Consider the following 17,234-nt stretch of genomic DNA (forward strand, 5'->3'; position numbering starts at 1 on the left):
GACAAGTGAAGACAGAGGAGAAAAGAATCCTTTTCATTGACATTTCATACCTGAAAAGCGCTTCATAAACTACAGCTTACATAATGGATGGGTTGTCTTGGCAAAGGCACATCTTAGGGATGGAATATAAGAAATAAGAATGTGGTCAGTTCAGATGACAGAATCCTGAAGCCATCAGTCAGACACAGTAGAATCCTTCCCCGATTAAAATTGCTTTTATCAAAAGGCAGGCAATAACTGATACTGGTGAGGATGTGGAAAAAGGGGAACTCTCATACACTGTTGGTGGGAATGTAAGTTAGTACAACCACTATGGAGAACAATATGGAAGTTAGTAAAAAAAAAAAAAAAACTAAAAAAACTACCTTATGATCCAGCAATCCCACTGCTGAGTGCATATCCAAAAGAAAGGGAATAAGCGTATCCAAGAGATATGTGTACTCCCGTGTTTATTGCAGCATGATTTATAAGAGCCAAGATATGGACTCAACCTAAGCATCCATCAACAGATGAATAAGAAAATGTGGTACATATACACAATGGAATATTATTCAGCCATAAAAATAAAATTCTGACTTTTGTGACAACACAGATGGAACTGGAGGACATGTTAATTGAAATAAGCCTGGCGCTGAAAGATAAATATTTCATGTTCTCATTCATATGTGGAGACTAAGAAAGAAAAACTGCATTTATGGAGATAGTAGAATGATGGTTACCAGAGCCTGGGAAGGGCAGTGGGGAGGTGGGACAAAGAAGGGGTGGTTAATGGGCATAAAAATACAATTAGAAGGAATAAGATCTAGTGTTTGTTAGCACAATAAGGTGATGGTAGTTAATAATTTATTGTGTATTTCAGAATAAAAAGTAGAATTGGAATGTTGCTAATGCAAAGAAATGATAAGTGCTTGAGGTGATAACTATCTGCCCTCCCACCAAAGAAACATCCTTTCTCCAAATATATTCCCCTTGAGCCTAACAGGACAACTGAATCATTCTGAACATGAGAATACACCTTCCTTTTAAAAACAACACACACACACACACACACACACACACACACAAAACTCTTGTAGCAAAGGAGATTCTTTACCACAGAAATTCTCATTTTTATGGGTCACTGAATTTGATTTTGTGACACTTTTTCCCATGTCTGGGTTGCTGAGGTTTCCACATCCTTCAGCTCTACCCCTCAGAATTAGACATAAATAAGTTTAGAAGAGAGTTTATTCTGTAACAAGGTTTGAATTATAAATATTGTACTTGATAGCTTCACAATACGGAGTAGATCCATAAGAGGCCTACCCTTGGTCCAGGGTTCACTCATGTTTTAATCTAAGTTTCCTAAGTTTTCCTTAAAGACTCACATTGTCTAAGAGCATCACCACGGATTTCAAAAAATACAGTCTTTGTTGTTAAGCTTGCTTTAAAAAATGCAGCCGGGCACGGTGGCTCATGCCTGTAATCCCAACATTTTGGGAGACTGAGGTGGGTGGATCACCTGAGGCCAGAAGTTCAAGACCAGCCTGGCCAACATGGCGAAACCCTGTCTCTACTAAAAATACAAAAGTTAGCGGTGTGTGGTGGTGGACACCTGTAATCCAGGCTTCTAGGGAGACTGAAGCTCAAGAATCACTTGAACCCAAGAGGTGGAGGTTGCAATGAGCCGAGATCATGCCACTGCATTCCAGCCTGGGCAACAGCCAGTCTCCATCTCAGAAAAAGGAGAAGAAAAAAACTTAGAAGTTTTATAAGCCTTATTTTTATTCTTGTTCTGTTATAATTTATATGCTATCGCTGACCCAAAGTTTCTTGGCCACAATTTAGAATTTTATACCCATGTAAACACAAATAATGTGAACCGTGTTGATAGGTCGTCTTATCAAATAGTACAACTTGCTTTAGGGGCTTGTTTTCTCAAATTCAAGGTGAAATCAGGGTGGAGTCTGGATACCTGGGTCACTTTTATAAGGTGCTTTATTCTTGCAAAAGATATAAAGTTTGTTCTATAAGCTTTGGAAGTCAAACGTCAGAAAATAATTTAGTCAAACTGAATTGTTCATATTAGAAAATGTCTACTTATGAAGTAAAACAAAAATTTTAAGAGCACAGATTTGAGTCAGTCATGGATTTGAGACCTGGTTCAGTTGCTTCTTAGTTTTGTGACCAGGCCTCTCAGCCCTCATTTTCTCATCTGTAGAAGAGGATATTACTTACCTCAGTTGTGAGGAGTAAATGGAGTACATATAAAATGTCTAATATGGTACTGGGCGTGATAAAGCACTTATAAATGCTATCACTATTATTATTTCATGGCAACCAAATACTGCCACAAACCATCTTTTTGAATCTTACAGCTATGTGGTTTGCTTTTCCTCCCCATACATACTACCCTGCAGATAGAGCCTTGAGGCACCCATCGGTTTGTTTTCTATTGATTGAGGTCATTTTGACTTCAAATCTGAACTGTGTATTCCGGTTTCTTCCGAGCCACAGCCTTACTGCCCCCACCATAAATCACTATTCTTTTTGTGCTTCAGTTTTCTTCATATTTGGCTTAGATATGCTTGCCTTTTATCCATTCTCCCTTTATAAAAAATTATTTAAAATGATGATGAGAAAAGAGTGTAAGATATAGCTCATGTTTTGCTTATTTATGAGGTCTGATCACCCTCAATCAATAAATAATCACAAAATCAAAAATGACATGTCTGCGTTAAACATTTTAAGTAGTATGGGAAATCACAGTGTCTGACAGTGAACATTTTATTAGGAAACAATGCTTAATATTGTGGACAGCTGTTTTTGGTTTTGCTTCAACATTAGGTCAATTCGGTCAGACTCTGATATCAAATTGTCCTGCTTGATTTCAGGTCAGATTGTGTTGTCTGCATGTCTAGATGGTTGACACAACCTTCATGCAAAGTTTCAGTGCAATTTTTCTTTGTTTATCCTTTTTCCCTCTCAAATGATAGTTTATGTAGTATTTGAGAGTAATCAGGAACAAATACTTTTGTGTTATAAACACCTTCATCTGTTACAGTATGAGTTGAAGTGCTAAAAGTCACTTGAGTATTAATTTTTGGAAATTTTCATCTGAGCACAGTGCATCACTCATATTGACTATTGAGACTAATAATCAATCAAGACTTCACTCAAAGTCAGGAGAGATGTTGGTTTGTGAATATCTTGAAAATAAAATGGTGTTATGTAGGAGTCTGCTTGAGTTTCCTAAAAGTAAATCATTGCAGGCTTATTTCATTTCCTTTTATTGATAAGTTACAATACTAGTAAATCAAGGAAGCACCTTAGATGGGCAATAAACTCATTTTGGTATGATATTCATGCGGTTAATTTGACAAAATTAGGAGTGGTTGGTAGTAATAGAGAACAATTCCTTCCAAGAAGACTAAAGTATACCCTATAATCTCTAGAAGACAAATGTCAATGGGAAAAAAAATCCAGCCAAACTGATTGTTAGCTTGGTTGTGTGCTATAAACATAGAAGTCAGCCCTTTCTCTTGTCTTGTTCAATATGAATTTAAGCATAGTAAGCACATGCATCAAATTTGCTTGTGACACATACTTGATAGACTGGAATAATAGCTTAAAACCTAAAGGACAAGTTATTAAGGGAAAAGGAATCAGACTTTTTGTTGAATTCCAATCTTGAAACTCCCACTGTTGCTTTGAGTATCTCCAAACACTCACATACAATATCTATCCATTAATAACTTTACACCTGCTTTCTCCATTCACACTGGGGTGTTGCCAGGCAAATTCTCCCTTACTTTAAGTATACTCACGTCCTTTCATTCTTTCTCCCAAACACATTTCTTTGCACTACTGAAGTCTAGCTTTCTCTTCATGACATTGCATTTCCAGCTGGCTTCTAACTTGGCCAGCATGATGGGTGTGAGTGGTAAGGGAAGGAGAAGAAATAAGGAGTCCTCAGGCCTCTCACCTTCTGTCTACAACATGGAAATTGGTAGGCATGGATAGGTTAGTCTCTTCCAATTGTGGGCCATGGACGCTTCAGCATCCCCTTGGTTGTTTTAGTTTATTTATATTGCCTTTTTCATCTCTTTGTTCATATGGGCTACAGCCTCACAGAAGCCATTTCCATTTATCCAGGTGTTTTAAGGACTGGTTTATAGTATTTCTCTCATTTCACTACTTTCCTCAATGACAACAAATACCTATGTTGAGGACTCACTGATATTCTTAACATAAAACTTCCCTAATTTTGTGGACCCCTATTTCATATCTCAGCTGTTTGTCATCATGGCCATTCATGATCACATGGCCTTCTTCCTCCTGTAAGATATTATATTGGAGGTCTCCTTATCTGACAATATCTCTCTTTGTATTTTCTACTCAATTTTCCACTTCCTGACTTCTAGCCTCTGTAGCTGCTTGATCCAAACCAATTCTGTTGGCTCACCTTATGACTATTGACTTCTTACTTAACACGAATTATGAGGGCAACCACCTCATTAAAACCTAGGTATCCATGTCTCTTAAATTTCTGTCAAATATTGCAAACCAATGCTCAATTTTATATTACTCTGGCTTCAGAATCAATGAGGCATAGGAAGATAATTAACACTTTGAGTGTCGAATATCTGCCAGCCGCCATGTTAATCACTTTATACATATCCAATACAATCAGCATAACAGCCCTATAAGGTTTAGATATTATTGCCCTTCTATTACAGAAATGGAGGCTGAGAAATGTGAAGTAATGTGTCCTGCTTAAGCACAAGTAGGAAATAGCAAAGCCAAGATTTAAACTTTGTTTTACTTAAAAAAATGCCTTATTTCCATGCAGCATTTATTCATTTATTTATTTACTTTAGAGATGGAGTTTTGCTCTGTCACTCAGGCTAGGGTGCAGTGTCATGACCATAGCTCACCGCAGCCTTGAACTCCTTGGCTCAAGCGAGCCTTCTGCTTCAGCCTCCTCAGTAGCTGGGAATACTGCCACATACCATTACACTAGTAATTTTTATTTTTATTTTTAGTTTTGTCTTTTGTAGAAATGGGGTCTCATTATATTTCCCAGGCTGGTCTCAAACTCCTGGACTCAGCAGTCATCCTGCCTTGGCCTCCCAAAGTGCTGATATTATAGGCCTGAGCCATTATGCCTGGCATAATTTATTTTCAAAGTTTATATTTTTGTAATCAATGTCACACATGTACATGGTTTCCACAAGATTTGTTGTTATGAGAAACTGTTCCTCCCCTTCTCCCCACCATCCATATCCTCCTACCCTCCTCATCCCCCACCAGTGGCAAGACTTTCAACTGTCAGGTCATGCTTGTGGTATTTACTTCCATATGTCTGAATGCTGTAGTATGTGTATGTTGCAACTACTTTGATTTTCAGCTCTAGGCATTAACCATTGATTTTTCATCTTGGAAGATGAGAATTTAGCTGTTTATCCTCTCCCCACAGCCCCTATTATTCATATGCACACTTTCTTATCTGTCTGTCTTCCAATATAATTGATATAATATTGGTTAGGTCAATATTTAGTGCTTATGTTATGACTTTGTAAATGTAATCCTCCAGTGAGACATGCTCCCCTTCAGCCCTAATTTTCATTTTTCTTGGGGAGTTAATTTTTATCAAGGTTTTTTACTTGCTGATTTTATATATAGTTGTCACTAATCTAACCCCATACTCTCCAACAAATATTTAAATTGGGGCTTGTCAAATGTGAACTTACAGGGTAATCTGATTACATTATTTTGTCCAGAGCATTCAATATTATCTTAGCTCTCACTGTGTTTTAAGATCTTGCCTTTGCCAGATTCTCCAAAGAATTTTTTTTGTCTTTATTTGGCTGGAGACTAAATGCCTGACTGTCAGCCTTCCGATGTTTGGGAGTCTCCATGTCATGATATGAGTCTCAATACCTCAATACATTCGTTTAATCAGAATGGTACCCCCTATTCTCAACTATGCTTGATGCTCCTAAGTACAGTGGCCCTTTGTTTTACCCTTTCCAGAGAGTAACCTTCCCAAGAGGAGGTGGCGTGGCTGTTTAGAATAGTCAAGGGGAATATGGAATTTTAACTGCTTTTTAAAAATAAGATAACAGCTTTATTGAGATATGATGTATACGCCAAAAGTTTCCCTCCCTTAAAGTGTACAATTTTGTGGTTTTTAGTATATTCACAAAGTTGTGTAACTATCACTAATATTTAATTTTACGACATTTTCATACAGAAACCTTGTACCTTTTAGCAGTTATTCCCCACCTCCTCTTTTTTTCCAGCCCCTGGCAGCCACTAATCTACTTTCTGTTTGTGTCTCTCTCTTTTTTTAAAAATGATCTCTTTTAACATCTCTAGACATTTCATATAAACAAAATCTTACAATACATGCATGGTCTTTTCTGACTGGCTTCTTTCACTTAGCATAATGTTTTCAAGGTTCACCCATATTGTAACATGTATCAGTACCTCATTTCTTTATATTGTGAAATAATATTTTATTTATGATACATCTTTTTTGTTTTTTTTTCATTATGTGATAGCATTTGAGTTGTTTCTACTTTTGGCTACTATGAATAATAATGCTTTGAACATTCATGTACAGTTTTTGTGTGGATATATGTTTTCATTTTTCTTGGGTGTACACCTAAGAGTAGAATTGCTGAATCATGTAGTAACTCTAGTTTTACCTTTGTGAGGAACCACCAAATGTTTTTTCAAAGTAACTACACCATTTTACACATACCTAGCAGTGAAATTGTTGAGTCATACAGTAACTTTATGTTTTGCATTTTGAGAAACCACCAAACTGTTTCCCAAAGTGACTGTACCATTTTATAATACCACCAGGTGTGAGTGTTTCACATTTCCTGCTTCCTTACCAATATTTGTTATTGTCTGTCTTTTTTATTTTAGCCATCCTTGTGGGTCAGAAGTCATACTGTGTTTTTCGATTTGCATTTCCCTAACGACTAATGACGTGGAGCACCTTTTCCTGTTTGCATTGGCATATCTTCTTTGGAGAAATGTCTATTAACATTTTTTGCCCAGCCTCAGCATAATAGGAAGACCCTGCCTTTACAACAGCAACAAAAAATTAGCTGGGTGTGGTGGCCTGTTCTTGTAGTCCCAGATGCTTGGGAGGCTGAGGCAGGAGGATCACTTGAGCCCAGGAAGTGGAGGCTGCCAAGAACTATGATTGTGCCACTGCACTCCAATCTGGATAACAGAGCAAGCTGTCTCAAATAAACTTTGTTTCCCAATTAAAAATTGGTCTATTTGTTTTTTTCATTGCTGAGTTGTAAGAAATTTTTATTCTGGATACTGTCTCCTATGAGATACATGGTTTACCAATATTTCCTCCCGTATTGTGGGTTGTCTTTTCACTTTTCTGAGGGTGTCCTCTGAAGCACAGAAGTCTTTAATTTTGATAAAATCTTATTTTTTTCTTTGGGTACTTATGCTTTTGGTATCGTATCTAAGAAACAATGGCCTAATCCAAAGGCAAAAACATTTACTCCTACCCTTTCTTCTAAGAGTTTTAATTTTAGATCTTATTGTGTGTTTATGATTCATTTTGAGTTAATTTTTGTGTGCAATGTGAAATAGAAATTCAACTTCATTGTTTTGCATGTGGATATCCAAAGTTATTCCGGGACAGTTTGTTCAAAAGATCATTCTTTCCCCATTGAATTGTCTTGGCACTTTTGTTGAAAATCAATTCCCTCTACATATAAGGGTTTATTTCTGGACACTCAATTCTATTTCATTTACCTATATATCTGTCCTTAGTACCACACTGTCTTGATTATTGTAACTTTGTTGTAAGTTTTGATTTGTCTAACTGCTTCTCACACTTCGAACCACTCTTTTTCAGTCTCATCTACCTTCAATTCCAGAGATATTTGAGCCTTTAGGATATTCTGTCATGTAAATTGCGTTGCTTCTCAGTCTTCTTCATTGATAGCTTAAGGTTCAGCTTTCCCATGACTGCAAAGCCTTTGATCATTTTTTTCTTCTTTCAAGCTGCTAATTTTTTGTTGCTGTTGTTTTCCAATTTATGCATTTCTTATGTACCTTGAAAAGGAATTTTTATGTTGTTTTAATAGGGTTTCTAGGGTAAGAAAAGGTAGTTAAATCTTTAATATTGTAAATACATATTTTAAATAAATTACTTTTAATATCTTTTTTCCCTCGCTTTCACATCCAAGCAGGGACACTGTCTAGTGGATTTTATCCCTTCACATCTCTGGTTTTTTCATTACATCTCAGTAACATTAGCTATTATTGTCATTACTTCATTCATCTTATTTAAACTTGCTTCTCCTATTAGCTGATTAGAGCTGACCTTTACAGAATATGTAAACCAAATAATATTTTCAGAATTAGATCAATTAATAATTATATCCCTTCAAGATTCCAGAAACAATTAAACTTCAGTCAATATTAGTTCATCCCAACTTGTTTTGAAACCCCTTTTTTATATATATATATATAGGCAAGCAGTGCCAGCACCAGATTTTGTTTAGATTTTTAGTGAAACAAGCACATTTGGCCAAGAGTTTTTCATTCTTCAGGAGATTGGTAACATTTTCCTGTGGCCTTGTGAATTTTATGACTTTCTAAGGTTTGAATAGTAAGAATATTGATTAATCTATGCATGTCAAGTTGCTGGATTTGATCTAGTTGACACTGATGTTTGACAGTATATGTAGTCATTAAAAGCTCAGATGTCTTAGTACTCTTAACCTCTGCCTCCTCCTCACCACATAACACACAGATCTCATATATTTAAGTAGCAGTTTTTATATGAAAGGGTTATGTCAATGATTAAATTTCCATGATTTTCAGTGGAGAGAAAAAATTCAGTAACCACAAGAGTGTTAAAATGAATGGCTGATATATGGGAATCTAGTCTCCTTTTATTTCTCATTTAGTAAGGAAGATTCCAGGGTTAGTATCTGAGCTATACGTAAACTCCCTGTGGCTAAATCAAACCCTTACATTTTCTTTGCAATACATTTTCCTCCATATAACTCTACATAGAGGAATCACAGGATTAAGAAGAAGTCCTTCCATGAAAGCCATTACACATATGTACACTCACATGTTTGCATGCACAAAATTACAGTATGTCAGGTCAGAAAAAGCTTATTAACATAAAATGGAGTTGGTCAATGAGTAAAAAAATAGGCTGATAGGAGGAATAAGATCTAGTATTCAGGAGCACAATAATTTATTTTCTTTTGTATGTTAAAATAACTGAAAGAGTGGAATTGGAATGTTTCTATCACAAAGAAATGATAAATGCTTGAGGCAATGGATATCTTGATTACCTTATTTGATCATTACATATTGCACACTTTTATCAAAATATCACATGTACCTTATAAGTATGCACAACTATTCGTTATCCATAAAAATTAAAAATTAAAAAATCCATAAAATGGTTTAAGGATTCAGCAGTGCTGATCTTTCGTAAATTATTTTTCTAATTTTGGAAAGAAAGCACAAAATCTTTGAATTCACAGTTGCTTAAAGACTGAGGTTAACTTGCCAGCGGCAGGCTTGAGAGATGAGAGAGCTAACGTCAGGGGATACGATGGTTTCTTGTACAAATAACACCCCCTTATGTATTGTTCTCCACCACCCCCGCCCAGAAAGCTACTCGACCTATGAAACAAATCACATCATGAGCACAGATAACCCCAGGCTTCAGGTCTGTAATCTGACTGTGGCCATCGGCAACCAGAAATGAGTTTCTTTCTAATCAGCCTTCCATCAGTCTCCAGTCATTCATATAAAGGAGCCCGGGGATGGGAGGATTCTCATTGCTCTTCAGCACCAGTGTTCTGGACAGCGCCCCAAGCAGGCAGCTGATCGCACGCCCCTTCCTCTCAATCTCCGCCAGCGCTGCTACTGCCCCTCTAGTCCCCCCTGCTGCAGAGAAAGAATATTACACTGGGATCCATGCAGCCAGCAATGATGATGTTTTCCAGTAAATACTGGGCAAGGAGAGGGTTTTCCCTGGATTCAGCAGTGCCCGAAGAGCATCAGCTACTCGGCAACTTAACAGTGAGTACTACGTACCTGGCACTATGGAGAAATATTTTCTAGGGCAGTGACCATCTTCTCCTCACCATATGAATCCCTCTTGTAGTGTAAGTAAGCACGCACACCTCAACTTTCTCCTTCTTTATAAACTCTCTACCCTGCTTTCCTCCTGTCTGCCTTCAGTCTTCCTCTTCTCTCCGTAAGCAAAGCGAGTGTGCCAATCACTGCGTGCTAGACTTTTTTTCCGCAAAGTTTGTAAGTACGGAGTTAAGAAGTTCCTGAACATTAAGAATGAGAGATTGTATGAATCAACGTCTTAAATCTACAACCAAAAAAAAAAAAAAAAAAAAAAAAGAGTGTGAAGAATTTTGAAAAGCCATTTATTATTAGGAGGAGGAGTAAGGAGAACAAATTAAATAAATTTCCACGGTTTTCAGAAGATCATTGTGTCTCCTACACCCCCTTCAGTTTACAAAGCCTGGTCTTTAAACATAGAACTATTATTTTCTGTTCTTAGTTATGGGTGCAGGTTATTGGAATAAAAGAAAGATTGAATTCCTTTCAAAAGTTTTTCTGTGTTCCACATTGCTCAATTTTTTCAGTTTACTTGATGGAATAATACAAGCAATACATCACTTGCTATGGTATTTAAGGGAGTTTTATGTTTATAATATTTACAGAATAAAAAAAGCAGTATTTGCAGGATTTTAGATCCTGCTTTGAGGTAATAGTGATGGGATTTAACAAAAACCATGAAATAAAAATGTGTCCAGGTCCTAGTCATTAAAAATATTAAATGGTATTTTATTACTGTACTACCAGAGTTTATCAACCAAATCCAATTCAGTCTGTATCATAGAATAATCTGTTTTAATATCGTAGTTCCAAATATGTGCCAGAGGGCTGCATTGTACTGACATATTATTACTGATAAAAATGTTGAAAAGTAAACGTGGCAACTTCTGTAGAATTATTTAAATCAATTTGCAAAAATAAGGCCAAAGCGTAAATAGATTTTCTAACATTTAAATATAATGAATATTTGGATGAGATATTACAATGAAGAATTTTGAAGTCATAATTAACTGCTAGAAGGAAAACAAAGAAAGCTTAGGGTAATGCTAATGTATGACCCTTTTATATAAAAAATGCTACTTATATATGCGAGACCTGTGTGTTATGTGGTGAGGAGGAGGCAGATGTTAAGAACACTGAGACATTTGAGCTTTTAATGACTAAACATACTGTCAAATGTCAATGTCTGCATAAACTTCTTCCCTCCCTCAAGTCATAAATAATAAAATCTCCATCTCTATTACATATAATCTAGTGAGTAAGGCAATACTGATGTGTGAAAATAAAGCCAGTAGAGAAATCAGAAGAAGACAATGGCAGATAACTATTCACTGGGTCCCAAAGCAAACCTACATTTCTCAGTTTCATGAGGATGTAGCAGATTGGTATGATTGTATTAAATCACCATTTGCCAGGAGTTACTTCTTTGTCTGCCCAATGCTGTATTTGCATATAAAGAATATAAAACAGACCATCCTAATTTTGCATTGTCTGTCAAATGAAAGTTCCCAGCTTGTTGTTTTTGTTTTGTTTCCTCCCATTCTATTCCTAAATAAAGTTTCCAGATTTTTATTCTGCATTTCTGGCAATGTGACCTGAGTTACTGGAATCTGTCATTTTTTTCTTTAGCCAGCAGGACTAATAGACATTACTTCCTCAGGCAATATAAAATCTTAAGTGGCGAATGAAGTGTTAATCTTCTTCAGTTTCTCAGATTTTACTGTTTGCTCCTAATAATTAGCTTGCCAGGTTTCTTTCTTCCTTTCTCCTTTTTTCATTTTATTTGTGACTGAATTTTAATAGTCACTTTTCAAGCATTGTCTTCTGACACAGATGGCCTTAGAGTTATACACTTGTCTGTGTTAAACTTTTGCAGGCAGATTCACATTGACACTGTGGATCTAACTGAAGAAAGTAATATTACTCATTAATTTCTGGGCATGTGCTGACATATTTCAGAACGAAATAAATATTTTGTTTTTAAAATTTAATTGAAACTAAAATTATTGTCAAAAATATGTTTGATCTTATTTTTATTATGGTTAGTAATTAATATAGTTTCCATATGATTCAATGACGCTAAGAGATCAAACTTTGTGCTGTAAAATAATTCTAGAAAGGCAGGAATTGTTCATATATGATACTTCAGGCTTTATGACAGTCAGGTTTTTGTTGCTATTAAAGCGAAGCAAATCTGATCCCCTTTTAATTTCAACCACTAGATGATGTCTTAGACCACTGGAAAACAGTCTCTCAGCGTAAATTAAACCAATATTTATGATTGAAAGTTATGAGTGACATGGCAACTTCACCTTAAGTTTGTATGATTGGTGGAGCTTCCAACTTATGAATGAAATGTGTGGGAAAAATCTAATTACAGAGGATTCTGGAACCCTAACTAACGTTTCGTTTTATTATGCTTCGACATTCCTGAAGCTAAATAAAGCTAACTCTGGCAAAAATGACGACAAAGGCAACAAGGGAAGCAGCAAAAATGAAACTGCTACCGAAAGTGGCAAGACAGCAGTTGTTTTCTCCTTGAAAAATGAAGTCGGTGGATTGGTGAAAGCACTGAGGCTCTTTCAGGTGAATGTAAAATATCATTACATCATTTTAAAAGTGACTGTGTGCCTGGTTACAAACCTGTTATCTGCTCTGAAACATTTCTGAATCAATTTCTGGATAATGTGGTGAAAGTTTCGAAGGAACCAAACCTCAAGAGGCTTTAAAAGGGGGGTCTGTCTGTCAAGCAATGAAATAAGCAGAATTGTATAAGCTGTGGCTTATTAATGCAGTTAGCTTGTTAGGAACTCTGAAGACTATTGCCAGGTTAGGAGGTCAGTACTTCAAAAATGTGAGCTTCCCACCTGAAAATGAAAACACAAGAGGAGCCAAACAGGGTATCTTAAGTAGCAAGAGCCTGCAGCTTGATTTGATTTGTTCACATTTGAACTTACACATGTCCTAGGAGCATGTTTATTACGAAAAAAGTGAGATACATGAGTATAGGCACTCGGTATTCCCCTAAGCCTCATTGTTTATGTGTCTTTATGTATCTTTTTGTGAAGATGAGTCACTCTCCTTATATTATACATTGTGGGGCTAGCTCTTCCCTTATCTTATAGAAATGTCGTAGCATCTTCTCAGGCCCAAATCTGTAGTTTGAACCCTCAAGAAAGATTCTGGTTAGGGGTGAGGCTGGAAGAAAAGCTGTTGTGTTCTTGCCAGCATGTACCTAACGGTTTCTCTACCCTTCAGCAAACACCCTCCCTTACAAAATGCATTTTGTTTGGGGGCAGTGGCTGTTGATGAGAGCTGTAAGATAAGGAGCCTAGCTCTGCATGATGCCTTGGGCTGCTAGTGCGGTAGAAAGATAGCTGGAATTGCAGTCAGGGGATTCAGACCTGTGTTCTCCTGGTTTGGCTAAACACTAGCTGCTTCCTAGGTTCAATTTCTTTATTTGTAAAATTGCAATAATAATTCCTACCTAACAGGATTGCTGGGACGACATAATATGAGTGAAAGTGCTTTGTAAAGTGTATAACTATGAGGCATTATTATGATGCCTCTATGATGATCATAGCAGGGGAATTAGCAGCCTGATTTGGCAAATCATTTCTTGTTCTCTTTTGACCTTGAAGAAAGGATCAGGCACCATAAACAGTGGTAATGGAAATCTGAGGAAATATTTTACAGATAATTATGTCATCCAAGCCTGTGTCCATACAGTGCCAAAGGCAGGCCAATTCAATTAGACAGCTGGGTGCAGTGGATAAATTCCTGGAGAAGGAGTTAGCAGTCCTGAGTTTTCACTCTGCCATCAGCTAGTCACCAGACCTTAGCTAAACCATTTAACCCATCTGGACCTCAGTTCCCCTAAAAATATCTACTCTGCTTCAACCAAAAGTCATTAAAAGCCTAACGTGACACAATGTATGTGAAGTCTCTTGGACCTTGAACTTAATCTTAATGTTATTATCAGCCAGTTGAGAAAATATGACATTATTATAAAGGTTAATAAAAACAGAAATAGAACATTTAGTTTCCTAGTCACAAGACTAGTTTCTTTTTTTTTTTTTTTTTAAGACTAGTTTCTTTATATAGGAGAGGGTGCTGTTTGATTTGATACTATTCTGGCACTGGAAACTACGTATCCTGCTCTTATGCTGAAAATTCTGAGATTGTCTAGGATTGTATCAGGAATTGTGCGGGTAATCACAGTGTATCATCTGGAGTGAGAAAATGTCTGCTTATTTGGAGGTGGGTTGGGATGAAAAGAACAGAGTCTTCAATTAACTTAGAGGAAATGAAGAACACATCACTGGGGGAAATTCTAACCTGATTTTTAAATATTAAATCACTGTCCTTATCTCTGAGATCCATCATAGAGTGATAGTTGCAGCAACACATCCTTGGTTGAAGCTAGTTTGAAGATTGTCAAAAGAGAACAATTATTAAGTGATCCCATTTAGGGGTTATTATCATTATTTTTTACCTTTTCTTCACCCTCTGTGCAATTGCCTAAGTTGTTTGTTTTCCTTTTGCCTTCAGAGATCCTCTCTTGACTACTTATCTTGCTCCTATTTCTTTTTCTACCATATGGATTACAGTTTGGCTAGTGTTTCCCAAGCCTCAGTCATTTTCATGCCACCTCCCCCATTTCTGCTTGCCATTTGTACTGTTTACTTATAAAAAGATTATAAAAGGTTATTTCTAAAAGGCTATTTTAAAACTCTGTTTATTTTAAAAGAAAACTTTTTTTTTTTTTTTTTTTTGAGACTGCACTCCAGCCTGGGCAACAGAGCGAGACTCCGTCTCAAAAAAAAAAAAAAAAAAAAGAAAACTTTATATTAGGGGTTTGAGTTTTAGTTATGTTTTTCGGAAACATATAAATATGGATTATTACATGATAATGTAATAAATAATTTTTTCCCCAAATAATAATGTGCCACCTATGGGATGTGTACCACTCTCTGGGAAATGATGATGTTCATTTTATAGGGCCAGTTTATATTTTAAATGCCCCTTCTGTTTTATATGAGGCAGGACAACCTATACACAGAAGTATGAATATATAGATTTTTTATTAACAGCAATAATGGTTGGAAACATTTCCAAGTTTTATTCAAAGAACAAAGAGATTGTCTCTTCCTCTTGCATGGGTACTTGGCACCTTGCTTAAGACGTGAACAAGAAAAGCTGATGGCATTCCTTTTATTGTCCCCCAAAGGTGATTTTGAGATGGTCATGTTTCCACAGGAAAAACGCGTCCACATGGTTCATATTGAATCCAGGAAATCTCGGCGAAGGAGCTCTGAGGTTGAAATCTTTGTGGACTGTGAGTGTGGGAAAACAGAATTCAATGAGCTCATTCAGTTGCTGAAATTTCAAACCACTATTGTGACGCTGAATCCTCCAGAGAATATTTGGACAGAGGAAGAAGGCAAGGGTGGTCTTAGCTTGTTGGGTAATTTTGAAATCTGACAAATATTGCAAAGGGGAAAACACAATCTGTGAACTAATATTTTTGAACCTGCACTGTTTTCAACAGAGCTAGAGGATGTGCCCTGGTTCCCTCGGAAGATCTCTGAGTTAGACAAATGCTCTCACAGAGTTCTCATGTATGGTTCTGAGCTTGATGCCGACCACCCAGTAAGTGTCCAGTAAAATATATTTCTCACATGCTCTCTCAGCTCCACCCATGTGACAGGCAGTGTGCCATGTTCTGTGCTGCAATGCTTTATTATAGAACAATTTCTTATTTATTCCCCATAACTGAGAGCAGACTTCCAAATGATAAAGCTTCCCTGTACACGTGTTGACTGGAAGCAGGTTAGAAGGATGGTATTTTCACGTAGCATTTATTTTTAAAAGGGTTGGATAGAGGAGGAGACTCTAAACCTTGGAGAATATTTCTGTGGAATTAGACAGCTGAAATATACTTGCAGATGGTGACCCTTGGAAAAACGATGAGCTGAAATTGATCATGCCTCTGGGAAACTAGGGAGGACTAGGCATTATGGGGCTCAGTGAGAGAATAAAATTCTTTTTGCTATTTTCCTTGACTGGAGGTAGTTAGGAGTAGAGTAATGTAGTTGACTTCAGTCTCAATGGAAAGGCAGAGCGTTTTAGAATAAAGGCTATGATGGAAGACATATCTCTTCCCACATCTACCCTGAATCTATCTACCATCATTCTTTCCTCTACTCCAATAAAAATGACCATCTTTAAAGAAATATGATACTCGGGTAAGCATTTCCCATTATTCTCCCCTTCCCCCCTTTACATCAGTTTTTATTTAACACAGGAGACCTGGAACTTCTTTATGGCCAGAGTGAAGTACAGTTAATAGTGTGGGAGAAGTAAGCAATGCACCCATTCATTATAGGCATTTTTCCCTCCCCCAGTGCCCCTTGTCTAAAAATGGGCAGATAAAAGAGTAAAACCCAAGCAGATCACTAATGCTTACAGGACGTCTCTGTGGTCTGCAGGTAATATTTACAGACATTCTTTGCTGTTTAAACTGAGGAAATATGGGGGTTTGACAGTGTGGCTCTACTCTGCACAGTGGCTCTCTAAGTGCGACCCCAACATCAGCAGTGTCAGTATCATGTGGGAATTTGTTTTAACAAGTCCACCCTTAAGTTTGAGAACCTCTGTTTTAAAGGAAACTATGACAACTTTAACACTAGGGAAATTTTCAATTAAACCAGTCATTTGACATAACATACCAACTCAGACCAATTCAAATATACCATTCAAACAAATGGTCAAACAGACCCAATTCAACTGCATTATTTTCAAAAATTCTCTCAAAGAAACAATGTGTTATATTTGCTAATATAGCCTAAAATTTCAGAATATGTTCCAGTAATTCACATGTAAGGCTTCTGAACATTAGAAAAACATTAAAAATGGCTTTAATAATCACCCATTGTTATCTTTCCCCTCTCTCAACTTCCAGAAGGCATCAGAATTAGCACAGGAACCTGACTTAGCAGCTAAGCAGTACCCGGGCTGCACAGACACCAGCTGTTAACTTACAGAATGACCTTGGCCAAGTCCCTTTACCTCTGCACCTCAAGTTCTTTATGTAAAAAGTG

General features: G+C 36.8%; 1 protein-coding gene across 1 annotated transcript in view; it reads left to right on the top strand.

Annotated features, from left to right (window-relative positions):
* The first annotated feature begins 9,848 nt into the window (after positions 1–9,848).
* The window catches only part of TPH2 (tryptophan hydroxylase 2), a 94,300-nt gene continuing 86,914 nt past the window's right edge, over positions 9,849–17,234 (top strand). Inside the window, exons 1-4 of the mRNA XM_005571552.5 lie at positions 9,849–10,077; positions 12,568–12,717; positions 15,391–15,574; positions 15,683–15,783. Of these exons, the coding sequence (XP_005571609.3) occupies positions 9,973–10,077; positions 12,568–12,717; positions 15,391–15,574; positions 15,683–15,783 (540 nt within the window). The 5' untranslated portion in view covers positions 9,849–9,972. The remainder of the gene's footprint in view (positions 10,078–12,567; positions 12,718–15,390; positions 15,575–15,682; positions 15,784–17,234) is intronic.

This window comes from Macaca fascicularis, chromosome 11 (genome assembly GCF_037993035.2).
Source record: "Macaca fascicularis isolate 582-1 chromosome 11, T2T-MFA8v1.1".
In the NCBI taxonomy this organism is placed as follows: Eukaryota; Metazoa; Chordata; class Mammalia; order Primates; family Cercopithecidae; genus Macaca; species Macaca fascicularis.